At 35.7% G+C, this 19,446-nt stretch overlaps 1 protein-coding gene across 5 annotated transcripts in view; it reads left to right on the forward strand.

Annotated features, from left to right (window-relative positions):
* The window catches only part of kuz (zinc-dependent metalloprotease kuz), a 140,441-nt gene that overhangs the window by 13,795 nt on the left and 107,200 nt on the right, over window positions 1-19,446 (forward strand). For all 5 annotated transcript variants that reach the window (XR_011416643.1, XR_011416642.1, XR_011416644.1 and 2 more), the window contains exon 3: window positions 6,606-6,638. Coding sequence is in view for 2 of the 5 variants with exons in the window: in XM_070209070.1 (XP_070065171.1) it covers window positions 6,606-6,638 (33 nt within the window). In the remaining 3 variants the exon portion in view is untranslated. The remainder of the gene's footprint in view (window positions 1-6,605; window positions 6,639-19,446) is intronic.

Genomic DNA, 19,446 nt, shown 5'->3' on the forward strand with positions numbered 1-19,446 from the left:
CTCAAAGTGCGTGGCATCATCATAATTAACATCTTTTTTTTGTATATATTTGAAAAATGGCATTAGCAGTAAATTGCGAAACCATCAAGATTAATGCGCTACCAACCAATTTTCAGTGAAGTCAAGGAAATGCTTTGTATTAGGTCTATTGGGACATATCCCTGAAGAAGTATGAGCCAAGGAGCTTAAACAGAAACCAAATTGTCTTAGCAGGTCAGCTGAAAATAGTATTCAATGGCAAGGAAGATTTTGTTTATCATGAGGGAAAGCATGAAGAACTGTCTAAAGCTTATGATTGAGCGCTTGTGGTTATGCTTGGCAAATTTGGAAAGTAGTCAATTTTAGATACATTTAAGAGAGTGTCCAAGCGATTCTTACAAATGAATTTTTCATGAATAATTTATTTGTTAAGAAAAAAGCCGTCTATAATATATATCCAGAAGAATACCTCCCGAACTTCCAAGGTGCATCGCTTCAATAAATCATATTAATTCCAGCCAGAACTAAAAACTTTATAGTCAGGTCAAAGAAAAAACACAATAAATTAGAGTTAATTAATATTTTAAATATAGAAAAATAAATTGATTATATTTGAAAAATAAGTTGTTTTGTTCAAGTTTCTGTGGCAGATGTTGGCCAATCTCTTAAACGTTCCGGTCAATGTTTTTTTCTTTTTCTTTTTTTTTTATCATTACGTTTCACATAGTTCATGACCCAAAATGTAAGTCAAGCCTGAAAATTTTAATAAATCTGATTTGTTCGTGGCTACGAATTTTCATTTTTCGCTCTGGTCGAGCGCCTGGCTATAAAAATCGTTTTGTTTTTCGTTAAGCGAAGTTTCTTTTGGTCTTTTATTTTTTTAGTTGTATATTTTGCTTTATAAGGCAATTATTTGTGTGTGCCTCTCAGTTGGCCACTTGTCGCTCTGACTGTCTGTTTTTAGTCGTCTCTGTCGGGGCTTTGTACATCATGGCAAAGCTTAATTGAATTATGCCTTTGTTTTTCTGCAATATGAGAATAAAGCGACCCAAACGCAACACGAAACGACGCAGCGGCTGCTGTTGAAGTGTGCTCTCCAAAAATGTTTCACTGTGCCAGTCATGCTTGGACTGTTGGTGGGTTGGTTTTTGAGGTTGGGGCACACGATTTCAAGTGGCTGTTATTAATATATTATTTATGTGGGCAATTTAGGGGTTAAATTGTAGGGTAGGTTACCCTCTTGGCGAACGTTGTACTCCCAAAGGGGTTGCAATTGATTTATAATCCGTTTTTGTGCGGTCTCAAATTACCACAAAAGCAACAAAACTCTTGGACGCAAATGCCGTTCGATAATAGAGATTTAAAACCGCATCGAACGATTATCTAGAGTTGGCAATAATACAATTAACTTGCTTGCATATATATTAAATGTGGATTGGACTCATTTTAATTACATTACTTCAGAATATATGGCATTATTAGTTAGATATAAACTGAGGAAATGTTTGGTCAGGTATTCCAATTTTATGACATTCATCGATAAAGATAGAAATTTTAAATTCGATATTTTATACATTAAATAAATTAAGCGAGGCATGTAAGTGTGACTAAGACTAATTAAATAAACAATCGCTTAAATATATGCAAGTTAGTTAATCAAGTTAATTGGAAAATTAATGTATTTTTCGATTATATTTTTGAACTGAGCAAAAAGCTGCGTTTACCAGCAAAATGTTCGCTTTAACAGCAACAAATGCACTGAGAGGTTGCGAACACAATTGAAATACCCATTTGCTCACCACATCTGCTCCATGGGCTTCGGCAAAGCCAAATTGGTGTCTGGGCCAGTAAAAGCCTTAAGCTAATGCCCTGAGCAGCTGCACAGACATTGCATAGTGGTGCAGGCATAGATTTTTAAATAGATTGGGAACTCTTGTTAAATATTCGAAGCTTGTACGTCGGGTAAATCAAAAAATTAATTATTATTACAGTAGATTACCAGATTTGCTGATTTTCATATAACAATATTAAATGAAAGTCAAGTGCAGTATTTGAAAATATTTTATTGAACAATTGAGTAAACTTTCATTTGGTATTCCTATTGTATATCATTTTTTCAACTACCAGATAATTTGCTATATTTTTTATTTTTATAAAATATAATAAAATGAATAATAAGGTACAGTTAAACTCTTTAAGTAAGCTACATTTGACGCTTATTTATATGTGCTTGTTCCACAGTGCAGTGTAAGGGAAAAGCAGCCGCAACTGCAAAGTTTCTCTGCTCCCCCGCCGTACCTCAATAAACATTAACATTGCACAATGCACAAGCTTTAAACATTTATTACTTAATACAATTTAATTTCCACGCCATTTGTGCAATGTGCAGTCGGTTGCCATTGTGGCAGCGTTGACAACAACAACAACAGCAACAACAACAACATCAGTTACAATACACAACGCGTAGCAACGACTACAGCCCACAGCTGCTCCGAGGCGATACACAGACCGCAACACAACGACCGAAACGATGCCACATATATTCCTTATTTTTTTGTTTTTAAATACCCTGTAACCTGTATAGAGCGTATAATGTAGTCGGGCAAATGCAGTTAACAGATTAAAGGTGACGTTAACGGCCTCAAAAAGGAAATGAATTATATGACGAGACAATGTAGATATCGATAATTAGTTCGTATCTCCAAAGTCGATTAACTGTCGAATTCAAAAATTCAATATTTTGAATGTGTTTACAATGGCTTTACATTTCAGATAATGATCAGACAATTAACAGGGCATCTGCTGGCCGTGCAGTTTTGCCTTGATGATTTGAGATTTTATTTTATATTTTATAATTTTCACATTGTCTGCCACACGTATTTTAAAGTAAATGTTGCGAAGCGGAGCTGACCAAATGGCCTGGCAAGCCTCCCATTCTCTCCCATATGTGCATTATCATACATGATTATGGAATTTCAACAATTATTATTAATGAAGCTATGAATGTCTCACGCATGCTACTGACAATTCATACACACACACACACACACACACCCGCTCACCGGCGCAATCCATATACTTCCTTGTAAATTATAATTAAACCAACGCCAGCTTCGCATTGCACATTTCCCATTGCGTATACGCAATGTGTCCCCCCTCCAGCTCATATAACTGTTCGTTTGCCATGCACGATTAGTTAAATTGCATTGGAAATGAAGTTGGCAGCTGCTCAACTTTTCGTCTCGTCCTCATCTAATTTAAATATGCGCATGCAAGTCTGAGAGACATGGAGAAAAAGTGAAATGATGTAGGAAATTGTTTGCCAGCTCTCAAGCGTTAAGTTGAATTATTTAAGTCGCTGTTATTCTTCTTTCTTTATTTTTTGTGCATAAGAGTCTACCAAGAGTTGATTAGTCAAATTGAGTGTAAAAAGACAGCTGTCACACAGGAGCCTTAGCAAATGATTCAATATATAGAAATTATATTTCACTAGTTGGACTTAATGAATAGAATATAATATTATAATACAATATAACAATTTTGCATTAGACTCAAAAATTTAAAACAATTTAAAAAGGAACGAGAAGTTTTGTGTTCTTTTAAAGTTGTTCTTCATACTAGACTCCCGCTTAAAGTTGGGCTGCATACTTTTTGGAAGAGAGCTGGAGAAACTTGATTCAATTACTTAGCGACTGGCAGTTAAAATAAATGGTGGCTTGAGTGCACACGCTGGATTTACTAGTAATTTACTGCTCAGACACACGCACACACACAGCTGCTGCACACACAGATGCACACATGATACAGCGCATACCATGACGGCTTTTGCATACCACTTTGACATTCTACTGCAGCTTTTGTATGCAGTTTGTCGGCATCGTTTTTTAAAAACTAAGGGTTGGGGGGCTGGTGGGGTTGATGGCTGCCCCCGCAGCTAAAATGCCAGCAAGGCAACGAGACAAAAGACTGTGTCGTTCTCCTGGCCGCAACCATTTAAAAAAAAATAAAAAAAGGAAGAAAAAATCTAATGAATTAAAATCTGAAATGAATTAGTTTTTCAGCTACAGATTTTATGGCCGTTGGCAGTTTGTTGTGTCTGTGCGTGTGTGTGTGCTTGTGAGAAAGTGTGGGGCATATAGAGAGGAATGGGAAAAATGATGAGTGGAACTGTCATTTTATCCTGTGTGTGATCAAAGGATCAAAGAAAGTGCGCATGTGAAAAGCAAATGAAGAGAAAAAATGTGGGCAAAGGCACGCAAAACTCTGACAAAAGGGACTTTGTACAATTTGTCTATATGTGAAGGTGTGTGTCTGTAAGTTTATCTAAACAGATTGTAAATACCCATATATTTTATTGCAATCATTTGATCGGCAAACGAATTGCTAATCGATATAAATATGAGAATATGTAAAGTATATATCAAATTAAAGCTGAATTGATTGCAAAATATTTTAATATCGATTTTAGTTCATTTTATTGTAGATATATTCCTATATATATTTATTTAACATATTAATTTATTATTTTCTTTAATTGTTCGTGATTTTTCGAATATATTTCGATATAGATCGATAGTTACAATTACATCTTAATATATCGTAAATATTTGTTTGTTTGTTTTACCCGTTCAGCTTGTCACGCAACACACATTCTGTTGAATGGTTAACAACTGACAGCACCTTGATAGCATTGATTATATTTAGTAAAAATAATTTGTAGTTATTTGCACAAGTTCGTGTGGTCATTTTTAACACTAGCCAATTGCAAAGGCAAAATGTAATTGGCCGGCGGCAGCCTCCATAAAACATTAAAAGTCAATTAATTCGCGTGAGTCATGCCTATACGAACTTACATACATACATATGCATTGTATAATAATTATTAATTTTATTTAATGTTCAGTTTGCCAATGTTGCAAAACATACAACAACAACAACAACAAGCACAACAACAACAGGTAACATGAACAGATAACAATAATTTAGTTCGTGGTAATTTGTAAAACACGTCTGGCACTTCCACCTGCTCCAAAAATTGTGCAAAATAGTTTTCACATTTTGGCTTTTTGCAATTAAAGCAAAATTCCATTCTGATTTTCATTTGTTGTTCGCATTGTTGCCTCACATCCTCACCCCATTTCCCCTCAACATTTGTGTTATATGCAAATGTGAACTTGGCGTTAATTAGACGTGCACAAAATAAACAAAAACCAAATCGAAAAATTCAAATTCAAAATGCAAATAAAAATAATAGTTTAACCAGCTGAAATAAACAAAATACTGTCCATCGTGCAGAAAAACAAGAAAAGGTTACCTAAATTAATTTATGCATGCCATAAAAGAGAAATCGCTGACATTTTTCGGAGGATATGAGTTCGTTAAATTAAAGATTAAACTAAACTGCATTGGTAGAATTTTATTTAATATAATTTTTTTTTTATAATTGTTATTTAGATTTAAGCTTAGATTGTTATTACATATATACATATATATTTATTATATATTATTTTGGATTATTATGTATACATTTTTATATTAATAAAGAATTTATGACTATAAGAACTGTAATCTATTTAGTGAATATGTATATTGATATAGATACTATTGCGATCGGAATAGTTAACCCAATATGGGAACCTTAAGATCCCATGGTATCCCATTCCTTGGTTATAAATGTACCAAGGTGCTGTATTAATCAGGGAAAGCTCTCTAGTTATTCATAATTGTTTATCAAATATTCATTCGTTTGTTGTTTATTTTTAAATATTACTAAGCCTGATTATTCGCAATTTCCCATTAAAAATTTATAGACTTACTGCACATATTGATAAATCGTTTGTTTGTAGTTCTTGCACTGAGTAATAAGTTATTGCGGTCTTATGTGTCACATTAAATTATACTATATATATATATATATATATATATATATATATATACAATTTTTAGAATATTTTTGACTCTTCACTTAATCAATTAAATTTTTTCAAATGTTTCTGATACCATTAATAACTCAAAGCTCAAAGTTGGCACCAAAAAAAAAAAAAAAAAATAAAATAGTAGCTAGATACAGAATCTTGACAATGAAAATTTTCAAATATGATAATTATCTTTTAGGTGAATATTTGACTTAGTTGTCCACTAAATAGATTAGCTCAATAATCTATATAAGCTTTCTTTTGCCAAGTAAAATTATATTTTCCATCAAAAAAAAAGGTTGCGCATTTAGTAGAGTTTTGTAAGGAATTAAAATTTCTGTGCACTCTAAATTTCAGGGTAGACACCGAGTTTTCTTAACTCTTAACTTTGGTTTACGTCAAGTTTTTTTTTTTTACTGTCGTGAAGGAAACATTTTTCCCGGCTGCAGTTTACTCACTGAAGTGGTTTTTAATTTGAATACTTTAGGTTTTGTGCGCCCAAAACTCTTGAGTCCTGACGGCCGCACAAGGTGAGGTCGGGTAGTCCCTTTTTTTTTCTGGTCCTGGTTGGGTGGGGCTGCTTGAACATGGGCTTTGACCTTTATGATTTGCATTTTTGTTTGTGCCGTTTAACATTTTGCTAAATATTAAAAAATACCATAAATATTATTTTGTTTTACTAAAAAGTTGTGTTTTTCTTTCTACTTGCAGGCTACGCAAAAGATATTTCCGGAGTTGAAAGAGGTAAGCAACGAGCTTGTGCCAGACACATTACGACTATCAATGCAATTTAATGGCAAACCTCCCGCAAGTTCCCTCTACCCCTACTCCTAAAAAGGCACTTGTGTGCACTCACTTAACCATAAATTTGTCAAGCAAACATACTCAAAAGTAAGACTGGGTAGTCTTGCGGGCGGTGCCGGTCTCTGTATAAAGCAGAAACTCGTAACTCAAATATTAAATGCGCTTAAGAGCGCAATGAGAAATGGTAAAAGGTTTAAAAAAAGGAGAAATATGTGAATGTCGGACTACGCATAAAGTCTTCTAATAATGCTAATAATAAACATTTCTTTCGAGCATCCTTTTTGACAGAGCCCAAAGCCTTTTTGCTTCATCACTTTTACTAATATAAACAAATTCATAAATTGTTGTGAATGTATAAATTATATAAGTATAACATAAATTATTGCCATAATTCGTATAACTTGTAGCAAAAAAAAAAAAAAAAGAAAGAAAAACAAAGCCAACAAAAAGTCAGGCTATGCTAAAATAGATACAAGCATCCTATTGCCTGCCAACAAATTGCAGCTGTGTGTTTGGGGCTTTGGGTACGGTCTTGGGCCGGGCCCATAAACTAGCCGAAAATGCCGAAAGACCGCTAAATGTTGGCCGGAAAAGCTCCATGTGCAGCTTTTACTGCGCTCTTGGACCATTCACACGCCGGCACTTCCCCCAACCAGGCTGCGAATGCTCCCTGTAGTGCAATTTATTACACGTATGTGCCGACAAAAATTAAAAAAAAAATTCGGTACAGTGGGAGATTAGTCTAATTAAAATTTTAACTAGCTAGTTGGTATATAAGAAATGGGAAACATTTATAAGCCGAACAAAAAATTTATAGTTAGTATAAAAATCCTTACATGAAAGTGAACTAAATTAAAGCTTATGATATTTATTTAGTTTATAGATTAATAATAATTACAGCCTTGAAAAATGAGTAAATCTTTTTTTTTAAGGAACTTTATCTATTTATTTATGTCATGTTCACTTAGCTTGGTCCCACTGTGTTGTTAGGGTCAACTGTGCAATCGTCTCAACCGTTTGTAATTCCCGCTAGTCCATGCAGGTTGCGTTGTTGACTTGTCCGTCTGTCGTCTGGCTGGCTTCAATTGAAGCGGGCCTGGTGGGGTAAAGCAGGAGCTGGTGCTGCCAAAGTTGTTGCCACACATGCAAATGCTCAATGCATACTGCACGGCGTGGTAACTGGGCGTGGCAGCACACTCACACACACATACACACACATACTGTAACACAGAGGAATATACATAAGAGTATGTACGCGCGCATTTTTGGCTTGGGTTTGTTTTCGTTAGCTTTTTTAATATTTATTTTATGATTCACTGTCGCGCCTGCCCGCCTGCTTCGAGTAGCTGCCTGCCTACAATGGCACAAAATCAATGAAGCTGTTGGCAGAAGCAAAATGGCCGGCACTGAGGCCAACTCCAACCGGCCCATACCGCCTCGGCAGTTCACTGTCATTATTTATTGAAAATATAGTTTGATGAGTTTTTACTTGGCCAGCACGCTGTACATTGAACTGGTTTAACTGTAGTCACGCCTCCGGAACTGGCTCAGCCTCAGCTTCAGTTTCAACGTTCACAGCCAGCAGCTGCTGCTGCTGCTGCTGTTTGTTGTTCCTGTCCCGTTGCGGTCAATGTAATGGTTTTTGTGGGCTGCTTTGGCTTCTGCTGAAAATTGGTTAAATCGGTAAACTTTTGGCCACCCACTTGTTTTTCTGAGGCTTTAACTTGAAAACTATGTGGGCAGTGGCCCAAAATGTTGCCCAAAATTGCCTGTATCTGCTAAAGTTAGCTTATTTTGTTTCACATGAAGTGGATTCAAGGGCTACGGGACTTAAGACGGCCAGTTTGGTATGTAAACATTTTTGAAGATTCTTATTAAGGCATATATATTTGCATTTCAGAATATGAATTACGTATTAAACTTTTATATTTTTATTGTTAAATAAGGCTTATAAATTCCACTCATAGGCGTGGAAAATAGGTGAAATTCCACATTTTTGGGTTATGCGGAAAAATATACATTTTAAATAATGTCTATTAAATAATATTAGCAAATAATAATAATAATAATTATACTACAAATATTACAAATAATTTTTGATATATTGTACACAGATCTATGGGTAAGATCTTACATAAGCACTTTCCCCATTCCATTTGAGTAATTTTGACACATAATAGTGTGAGAGCAGCGAACCGCAACCCATCTGAACATGGAATGGTTCAGTGCTAAACCCAAAAACGCAGACTTTGGTAGTCTGCAGAGCCGCAGCGAAATGTTGTTTTGCCCTTTGGCAGCATCACAAGTTGGCCAACTGCATAACCATGTTTCGCTGTCTTTATGTGTTTCTGCATGGGTTAAAAAGTATCTCGACAAACGTAAAAAATGTTTCCACTGATTGCGTGGGCGTAGACGAGCAATGCTATTAACTGGTCGTGGCCTGACCTCCCCCCTACCTGTACCGATAGTCTGCACTTTACTTTTTCTTCTTTTTGTTTTATGATACAATATATCAGTGCTTGTACCGCTTGAGGGCACACGGATTCACTTCACTCTCTTGTTTTTGTTTCTGTCTCCCGCCCATAATCGCATCAAGCGTAGATTTGTAATATGAAGCGGAAGAAATGGTTACAGCCAGCTCCCAGCCCACAGATAAATGAAAGTCATTCGAATTCGATTGCCAGACCGATTTATAGGTAAGGTGCTACTGTGACCCTCCCTCGGGACATTGGGTTTTAACCCTATACGCTATAAAACTCTTATGTTTATAAAGAATACTGGGAGTATTGAAAATTCTGGACTAGTTGTGGCTATGGTTGTTCCTGAAAGTGATGAATACAGATTTATACAATTTTATTTATAGCGAGATATTAAATATTAATGTATACTTAGATTTCAGATAATTTTTGCATGGCGTGCGCTTATAATTCCCAATAATTATTAAGGGAGGGAAAACCTGAAAAAGACAGAAAATTCTGAAGATATTAAGAGAAAGAACAGTAAAGTGGAAATTGACAAGAAAAAAGAAAACGAATAGACTTTTCTATAGGGAAAAAATTGAGACAGGAAATAATAAAAAGGAATGCCAGAAATAAAAACAAATTTCTTTATATAGCTTGAAAGTATGATCCTTAAGTTCTCGCTATTCTATAATTTTAAACACGGGCTACTTTCAGACCTTATAGAGAACCTTCGACAATATTTTCTTTGGAAATTGTTAAAATTCAATAGTCACGCTGGAGTTGTGAAACAGTGCAAATGCAAGAACATCATCATTGCATCAATACTTGTCATCATGATTCAGCACAAATACCAAGCAACAGCTCTGGAAAAACTTTGCTCTGCTGTGGGTATGTGTGTGTGTGTGTTTGTGTTTTCCAAGCAGGGTGAGGGGGGTTTGTGGGGGGTGTCTGTGAAGAAGTTTGTACTTTTAACGCCCAAACAGATTTGCCCGTATCAGTGGCAAAGCAGACGCTGTGGCTATCATGGATTGGACCGAAGGGAATGTGGAGAGCTGCCATTTAGCCACGTTTTGTTTGTCTTTTGAGCGCTGCTTGTGCCGTGCTTTTTGTGTATTCGTGTGTGCTTGTGTATCTTCGAAGCAATTTCTATCTACAATACACGCTCATTTACGCTGTCTGATAGCCCTCGGGCATATTCATATCCGTTGCCTTTTAGCCGGATACGCGACACAGCAACTGCAACGGTGACTAGAGCTGAAAAACAAGCTGCGTGTGGCATGCATTTTGTTTGCTGATAAACTTGCGTTTAATATCCTTGAAAATATGCGAGTCCTTTTGCTGTTGCTGCGCTGTTTGCCATTGTCTAGCGGCAGGTCCTAACTAGTGTCTGTTGTATATACTAAGATTGTAATCCACTTTGTTTATGATTTTTTTTTAAATCACTAAAAATTTGCTTGGCACAAAATTTTGCTCTTGGCATTGATTGCCTGATAACCTTCCAGAATCCTGGTCTTTCTGTATTGTTTCGTCTTCCTTGGTACTAACATAAATGGCTTTCTATTTTGCCATGTCAATTGCATTTTTTATTGCGTTTTATTGCTTGCAGCATCTATTCTTATGTTAACTAATTGTTTGGCAATTTCTTTTTGGTTGTTCCTTTTCATATTTGTTGCTTAGATTGTTTTGTTTGAATAAATCTAATTATTTATAATGCTTAACACTTTTTGCTATAATCCAAAATAGTATTTTATTGAAAAATATATCTATACAGGAAAGGAAATTAATTCAAACTTTTTAAGTGCAAAGAAAACACATGATTAATTAAATTAATGCAAACAGGGAAGAAATATTTAAAATATTATTTTAAACAGTCGAGCACTTAGTCTACTTCTTGTTATATTTTTTAATAGTTAATGAAGCACATAATCAAGCGTATAAGTTTGTAATGAACAACCGAATTCTTAACTTAAAAAAAAAGCGAATTTCTGCACATTCCGAACGTATCTTAAAGTTAGCCAGCATTTATCCAAAATTATGCATTGTCATCCGGGGTTAATAACATGCAACGTGGTGCAACGAACATCGAACGCTTCAACGGACCGAAACAAAGCAAACAGATGAGCACGAACAACGAACCCAAAACAAAATATTTGTTTGATATATTCGTCAATTTTACAAGGCAATCATTTACTATTACTACTATTTTATGATTCAACAGCTAACCGAAACTTTAATGCAACTAAGTCGCTTGTGTGAGTATAATTTTTATTTTTTCCACTTTAATAGTTAAAATAAGATTTACAACTGCCGAATAACTGGCAAGAATAATAGCAACAAAGAAAGCTCGTATTTTTAATTTCCTAAATTCTTATCAATGTCTAAAACGTTAATGGAGCAATTGCTGGACGAGCTATTAAACAATTACCTATGACACAGCATTAGATTTTGCTTTTCGTTTCGGGTCACAAGTCGAAGCGTATTTATTAAATGCGATTGATGTTGTAACATTTAGAAAATAGTAATATATTTCAAAATAAAAGAAAACACCCTAAATATAAAAAAGATTTGAGTAAATTTAAGTGGCTTCAACTACTCCAAGAAATTTTCAAAAATAAATAAAAGATGATAAGTAAAACTGGTCCTAACATTGAATTAAATTACCAGTTATGAAACCACCATCCAGACTCGTAAGCTAGAGCACAGTTTGTATTAGAAATATCATTATTCCGATCTGACGTTGAAAAATTTTGGTGTACCTGATACTTAAGGGAATCAGCAACATTTCCGGTAAAATCTCCAAGCATTTTAATCTTAAATAACTCTGCCTCGTTGCCAATAACAAAGTTATTGTATCGAGCATAACGGGTTTGATTTTGAAAGTCCTCCAGATATATATATAACTCGTGAGGTTGCGATTGGGTCAGTTTATGAAGTTTCTCTAGTCCGATAAAGAACTCGCCACGTAAGTCCTCAAAACCTGCCATGTAATCATCCCAGCCTCGGTTAAAGTTCACACTGCCATTAATACGGCGTTGAATAACAATTCACGCCCTTCCGGCGAGCTTCAAGTCACAGAACAGGGAGAATGGATCCATATCGGGTAGCTTCATCGGATAAACTTCACTTGGTTTTCCTAGGCAGATAGAGATTACAGGTATCGCTCTGAGAGTTTCAATTCAAGATGTTTGATCCTGTGATCGTGCTTCGATCGATATGTAAATAATGTAATAAAAAATATATTGTTACTAATATAATTTTTTTTATAATGTAAATCATATTGAACACTTTCGAAAGATAATTCAAAAATATCTTTTGTCAACCTATTTTTCCAGTGTTCATTTATTACTATATTTTAATATTAATCCTCGTTTGAATGATCCTCGTCTAGCGTTCATTAGCCTCAAATATATATATTTTTTTGTGTGGGATTTTCTTTGATAATTAAGCAGCGTGTTCTTGTGCGTTTTGTATTTGGGTGTGTCTGCTGCTTGTAATGTTTATATTAGCAGCTTGTGTGATAATGCTTGGAGGCAGTCTCGAGCATTCCCCTGTCCCATCTCTCAAGCGGATATGAGGTCTCGTGTAGTGAAAGCAACATAATTACCGAGAACACAATTTTTTTTGCTTTTATTAATGTTGAATTGTGCGTGAAATGAGTTTGTGGTTAAAGATGTGCGCGCATAAAATGTTGCTAAACAGATACCAAAATCACAAATAATTATATTTATTTGTATTCTAAGTATATTTTTATTATTTGTTAATTTTACTTGAATATGAGAGTCGGTGTCGGTTCGGATTTTTTGATTTGATTTGGACCTTCTCTTTATTTTCAAGTGTACTAATTTTAAGCCATTTACGATGTCGGTCTTTTCGTTTGCCATTCCAATTTGTCCTGCAAAGCCAATAAAAATTGGAAAAGTCAAATGAAAACACCTACAAAAGTCACGTTAATGCCTCTGCAATTTCAATTTGCGTTTCGAATCCATAGAATTTAATTTTTGTCGCCAGTTCATGAATTCGTTTTAGTCGCTTTTTCTTTTGTTTTATGTTGTTTTGGGTCTGGTGAAGAGCGCAAAATGTTTTCACCAAATGCAATCAAAAGCTAAAAATCTATTATTCAAGACGCCCTACATTTTTAATTCAGAGGTAGAGCGCTACCCACAGCATAAAAAGTATTAAGCGTTTTGTATAATACCGAAGTCTAATTACACTTTGTTGAGGTTTATTATCTTTTACTTAAACACCATATCAAGTTATACTTAGTACAAAATATGGTTTTAAAAAGCACATACTTTACTTATTGTATAGTTTATAAATACCTGTAAATTCTTTGTGTCCAGGACCTTTAAATAATTTTATTTTTATTATTATTTAATCCAGTTACAATCACATTGTAATATCAGAAAACCAAAAAATATTTCAAATTTGTATTCTCATAATTTCATATTTGTTATTTACTTATTTTGAACTTTTTCAAACAAGTATAAATTCGACTTTACATTGAATTTAATACATTGTTTATGCATGCAAATTGTAATGCAATAAATTGGGAAGTGAAGAACTGAGCACTAGCTGCTCGTTTCTAATAACATAATACATCAAAATTCCTACCATACACCAGACCAAGAAAATCGCAACATGGTTAAAGTAAAGGGAAAGACCAAAAAATCGATATGACCGACAAAAATATTGTAGCGCATCGCAGCGAATTTCTCATCGTCTTTGTAGTAGCAGAAATGTTGCCGTTGTGGTAGGGGACAGCAAGGGGCGACGGGCGAGGGGTTCAGGGCGCAAATACTCAAAGTGTCAGATGTAGGAGTCAAGGATTACTCTTCTTTTACTTTTTTTTTTTTTGTTTTTTTGAAAGAGTTCTTGTTGGAACTTCGTTCATTGTCATTTCTTGACGACGAGTACGAATCGTTTGCTGCCAGTTGTGACAACAACTGAAATTGGAAAAAAGGCAAAATTAAGTCTGGAACATGAAATAAAGATGAAGCGAGTGTCGAACAGTTGAGTCAGTCACCACGAGAATTGAGACATGGCAATATGTTGGGGGTTGGGGGCTGTTACTAGGTGTTTCTTCCTCTCTTTTTTTTTTTTTTTTTTTTTGTAGTGAGCGTATAGGAGAAATTAAAATTTGTTTGTCTGTTTGGATCCCGTGTGTTCGGGCTGGGCGCATTCCATATGCGGATTTTAGTTTTGTTTTATGCTGAGCAAAGCAATTACACAGTACAAAATAGGTATGAACTTATAAAATATTCATCTTGGTAATATTGTAAAGTTCTTATTATCTTTATAAGTACTTTCAGCCAACGCAATATTTTGTATTTCGTTTAATAAACAATATAATTCTTATCGATTTAAATACTTTTGACTGTCGCTAAAAAGTATATTAATATTCATAGAGAATGACTATTAGAGAAAAAAAAATGTATTTTTCAATGTTTACTTTTAATGGTACCAAAAAACGATGCCATAATTAAAAAGATTCATATATCATTTTCACTAGGTGTAACAATTTTTTATTAGACAGCTCCATGAAATTTATTATTCAAGAATTACTTAAAAAAATATATAAAAAATTGTCAAAACTCACACAATTATGTGTTTACATAAGGTATATTTAACCACTTCTTGGATCAATTCGTCGTGCAAATATATATTTTATACTTATTTATTAATTTAAGCATTTATTTGAAGGATTTCTTCAGTGTACGCTCCCTACAGTAAGTCGTTTTTATGACTTATCCCCCGCTGTGTCGTTGTCTTTAGCCTGCCTACTGCTGCTTTTGCTGTTGCTGCTGCTGCTGCTGCTGCTGCTGCTGACTATTTGTCTCCTTCAATTCGTAATCATTTAAATTGATTTTTCTTGTCTTTGACGTTGTTCAACCTTCCAATCAACTCAAAGCCATTGAGCCAGGCTCTCTGTCTATCTCTCTCTCTTTCTTTCTCTCTGTCTCTCTCTTTATCCCTCACTATATCTGTCTCTCACTACTGTATCGTCTTAATTGATGAATTTCTGACTAGCATCTGCTGCAGCTGGCTGATAAGCATCGTAGCCAATCTATCTATGGTCGCCCGCACAGCAGCAGCAGCAGCAGCAGCAGCAGGAGATACGTTTTATGCTGGTTCGTTTTTCTAAATTTCTTATCTGTATATTCGCTTCTTTCTTTAACCTTTTGGTGTTTTTTATTTATTTTTATTTTTATATTGTATTAGCAAGTGACCCAAACTTGTCCTTCAGCTTGTGGCCATTGAACTTTGACTGGCTCGTTAAGTGTTGCCAATTTCTGTACGAGTCGAGGATGCAAATTTGTTGGCAACTGCATGCATATAAGAGACAAGCTCACCTGCCCCGAATGAGACTGCCGCATTTTGAGTTTGAGATGCAAAGCAATTACCTAAATAAAAACCATTATTAATATTGCATGTCACACAATATCAGGAAAGGGAACTGCACTGGGCGTTGGAGCCCTCGGGCGTTCTATAATTGAGATTGATGCAATTGCATATAAAATTCATATGAATTACTTGAGACTTAACTCCCCGAGTGCCCCACACGACACACAGCTGCGAGTGTGTTTGCGTTTCGGTTAACTCCAACCAGTTTGTGCCGTTGCAACTTTGCCCAAATGACTCATAAACAGAGTGAACAGGCCCAGCACTGAGTGTTAAAAAATCACAGGGTGAACCATGTGTGGCCTCTAAACTCGAAAGCATGAACTTGAAAATTTGTTCATTTTACGATGGTCTTTAGTTCATAACTGAATACAGTTTAATAGTGTTAAGAGATTGTCACTGAAAGTTTCTTGTGTGTGTAAATTTAATAATAATTTGTATTTTTTTTTTCACAAATAACAAACTCATATTTTAGATACAGCGAACGGCGATTAAATATAATTTCATGTTAACACTTAAAATTTCAAAGTGAATCAGTGAAAATTATGTGTCCAAAATGTGTTGCAACTTACAAATTAACAAAGTTGTAAATTAATAAAATTGTAAACAATTTTTAGTCCCTGTAATAAGGTCCACTCTAAAAACTCGCTCAGCAAATGACGACAACGCACGAATTGAGGCTGCAGTGGGCTCGGCTACAGTTCAAACAACGTCAGCTGCATTTGATTAGCGACTGCTATATATTTCTGGATGAACACTCATGTGTTTGTATGTATACACTTATGCATCTGTGTTTGTCAGGGTACATACATATGTACATATATAGGAAAATGCGTGATATTTATGTATGACAAAACGAAATGACATTTGAAACATGTGTCAAGTTCCACTGCACTTGCCCAACGTCGAGGCCCACTCGTACATATGACATATGTATGTGTTCTATATGTATTGGGGTGTACGAGTGTGTGTGCGTGCATCGTGAAATTGCAGAGTTGGTTTCGGCTTCTGTGTGTGCGCGTGAGTGTGTGTGCCGTTGCATGGCCAGCATTTGGCTTCCTTTTGGCAGCTGGGCGCAGCTGAGGCAACTCATGAAACGTGTTTGTTGATAAACACGACCATGAATCATTTGTCTCCCGCCTCTCTCGTAATCCGTTCTTCAGCGTACGCTTTTGTTTCGCTTGATTTGCATATACATTTGTATATGTCTATGCATATGTGTGTGTGTGTTTGTGTTCCACACAACTTTGCACGTTGTCTCGTTTCTTCTTGTTGCGCTTTTCACGATTTGTTTGTGATTTTCACGCCTCGTTTGCTCTTGTTCGCTTCTGAGCTTCACATCAGAAAAACACACGCTTGCGTTTGTGCTTGCTCGTATCTCAGGCTAACGCTCGCTCTCTAATTTACGCTCTCACACGCGCTAGGGGCTCTTGCTGAAGCTACCACTATCGCGCTCACTCTAACTCACGCTCCCACTCACGCTCTTACTCACGCTTTCTTCCTCCTTCTTTGTGCCTTGGCTGAGCTTGGACTCGACTTGCCTGCGCGTTCTATCACGCACATTTGTTGTTGTAGCTGCGATTATTCCCATTGTTGTTGGCACTGTTATGCTAGCTCGTGTTGTTACTCGGACTGGGCCCAGCGGCATGTTTTGCTGATAAACACGCATCAAATTCATAAATTCATGGCGATTGGATTTAGTTTGCATGCTTCCTCTTCTTCTTTAAGCTGTTGAAATATATCACAATTTCTTGGCACATTTGTTGAATGCCAAATGAATCGGAAATGTTGAGAAATTTTCGAATTACACACACTCATGGATATGTACATCTCCTAACGGCTGCTTCCCCCATCTCACCCGGAGTGCCGCCCCCATTAGACGGAAATTCCAGTTGACAGACGATATTCGATAAACAGATTTCTTACTGTACTATGATGGGTTGTAAAATAGCTACATTTACATATGTCAAGAATAAGCTGTTGTATAACACTTACACAGTGGTTGCTCAAAAGATATGACACTGTTTTTTTTTTTTTTTTTTAATGTGAATTGTTTTACAACACTCACATTCAATCGAGATAAAATGAATGATACTTTCGAAATTTTCTTACAAACTTAGCTCACATTAGAAAACTTGAGTGTGCTTTAAAGTTGCCCACGTAATTTGATGTTGATTTTTTTTTTTAAACATTTTTGTGCAAATTAGAAAAAAAGAAGAAAAAATGACACTTAAGTGGAAGGGCTCTGAATTGGGAGATTTGTTGGAAGACAACAAGTTGCAACTTTCTGTTATAAAATTTTTAATGGCATTTTATCAAATGCAATTAATCGCAATTGCTCGTTTACCCACACCGAAAACGGAACACACATATGGAAAATGTAAGCAGAAGTTGTAGGCACAAACGCACTCGAGCACACCCACACACACATACACACTCCCACACACAACACATTTCCCAATGTGAGCTACACATTAAGGCCTGCTTCAGATATAAGAACGCACTTAAAGCGACCCAGCGGAACCAGAATAAGTTGCCGCTCGTCTGGCACATTAACATTTTAGAATTTCACGTACAAAGCAACGTGACAAATGTCTAAAAAAAAATTACAAAATTATACTTAAATGGGCGAAAAAAAAAACAAACGAGCAAAAATAAAAGTAACAAATATTACCTAGCTGTTGTGCACTTGCCGACGATTAAATGCCCTTTCAGGCACAAAGCATTTGCAAAAGACGAAGTTTCTTTAAAAAATTTCTTTTGCAACAAAGAGAAAAGCAATATCATATAGAAAGTAGTTCGATTAAATTTATAACTGTTTAGTTTATTTTGTTTGGCTCTGAGCGAATTACACTCAACTATCTTAGAAATTATTTTATATAATAGTTATAGTCCTAGCTATTGTAACATTATCACATAATAGTCCGACTTTTCCGATATTGACATGTGCAATAACTATCATAAGCGGAGTAATCGATGTCATATGTTAATTATGTAACTCGACTGGGAAATTAGTTAAAATTCTATATTCATTTTTTTTATTGTGAACTTTACCTCACTTTACCCTCTGGTAGAGTGTAAAAAAATATATAAAGTAAAACGTACAAAGAACAACACACAACTCACATTTAAGAGGAGAAAACGGGAATGGGAAGGGGAGTGGAGCGTACTCGACTTGCACATACATCAAATAACACATGGAAAGTAAAAATTGTTGCATCTATCGCACACTTAGCTGCCACTCGCTCGCACCCTCTCTTTCTCTCCCGCTTGGACTGTGTGCCTTATGAGGTCAATTACCTGTCATTTGCATGACTGGCAGGCGCACTGGGTAGTGGCTGGAACTAGGCACGGGTGGGCGGCTTGGGGCGCTGTTGGGTTTCGCAGGGTGTCAGTTACGAGGCTTTTGCGGGACTCTCTCTCTGACACCCTGCCGGGTTGCATAAATCGCTGCCGGCACTGAACCTTAAGCGAAGGTCATCAGCGTCAACTTCATTCGGTCTTGATGCTTTATTTGCACCTTTTGATTTTTGTAAACCTTTTTCTCTCTTTTTACATTTGCTTGACAAGCTTTTTTTTTTTTTTTGCTGGTCAGGCAATGAACTCGATTAATTAGGGCCTTTGACATGTGTTTTGTTTATTTTGTTTTCTTCGTTTTATTTGGAACTGCAGTTCAAATGTCAAGTTTGCAAGCGGATGCGAATACTAAATCCGATAATGTGCTTGTTTTTCCCTGGAACTCTTGAGCATTGAATGCGTTGTTTGTTTACTGGAAAATTACTTGTAATTGAAAAGTAATTCTTATCAGTCAAGGGCTGAAAGAAATGTACTCTTATTTTTGCGAACTATCGTTAAGAAAAAAAAAAGGTGTCCTTGATTGAATGGTA

The sequence above is a fragment of the Drosophila virilis genome, chromosome 4, assembly GCF_030788295.1.
Source record: "Drosophila virilis strain 15010-1051.87 chromosome 4, Dvir_AGI_RSII-ME, whole genome shotgun sequence".
In the NCBI taxonomy this organism is placed as follows: Eukaryota; Metazoa; Arthropoda; class Insecta; order Diptera; family Drosophilidae; genus Drosophila; species Drosophila virilis.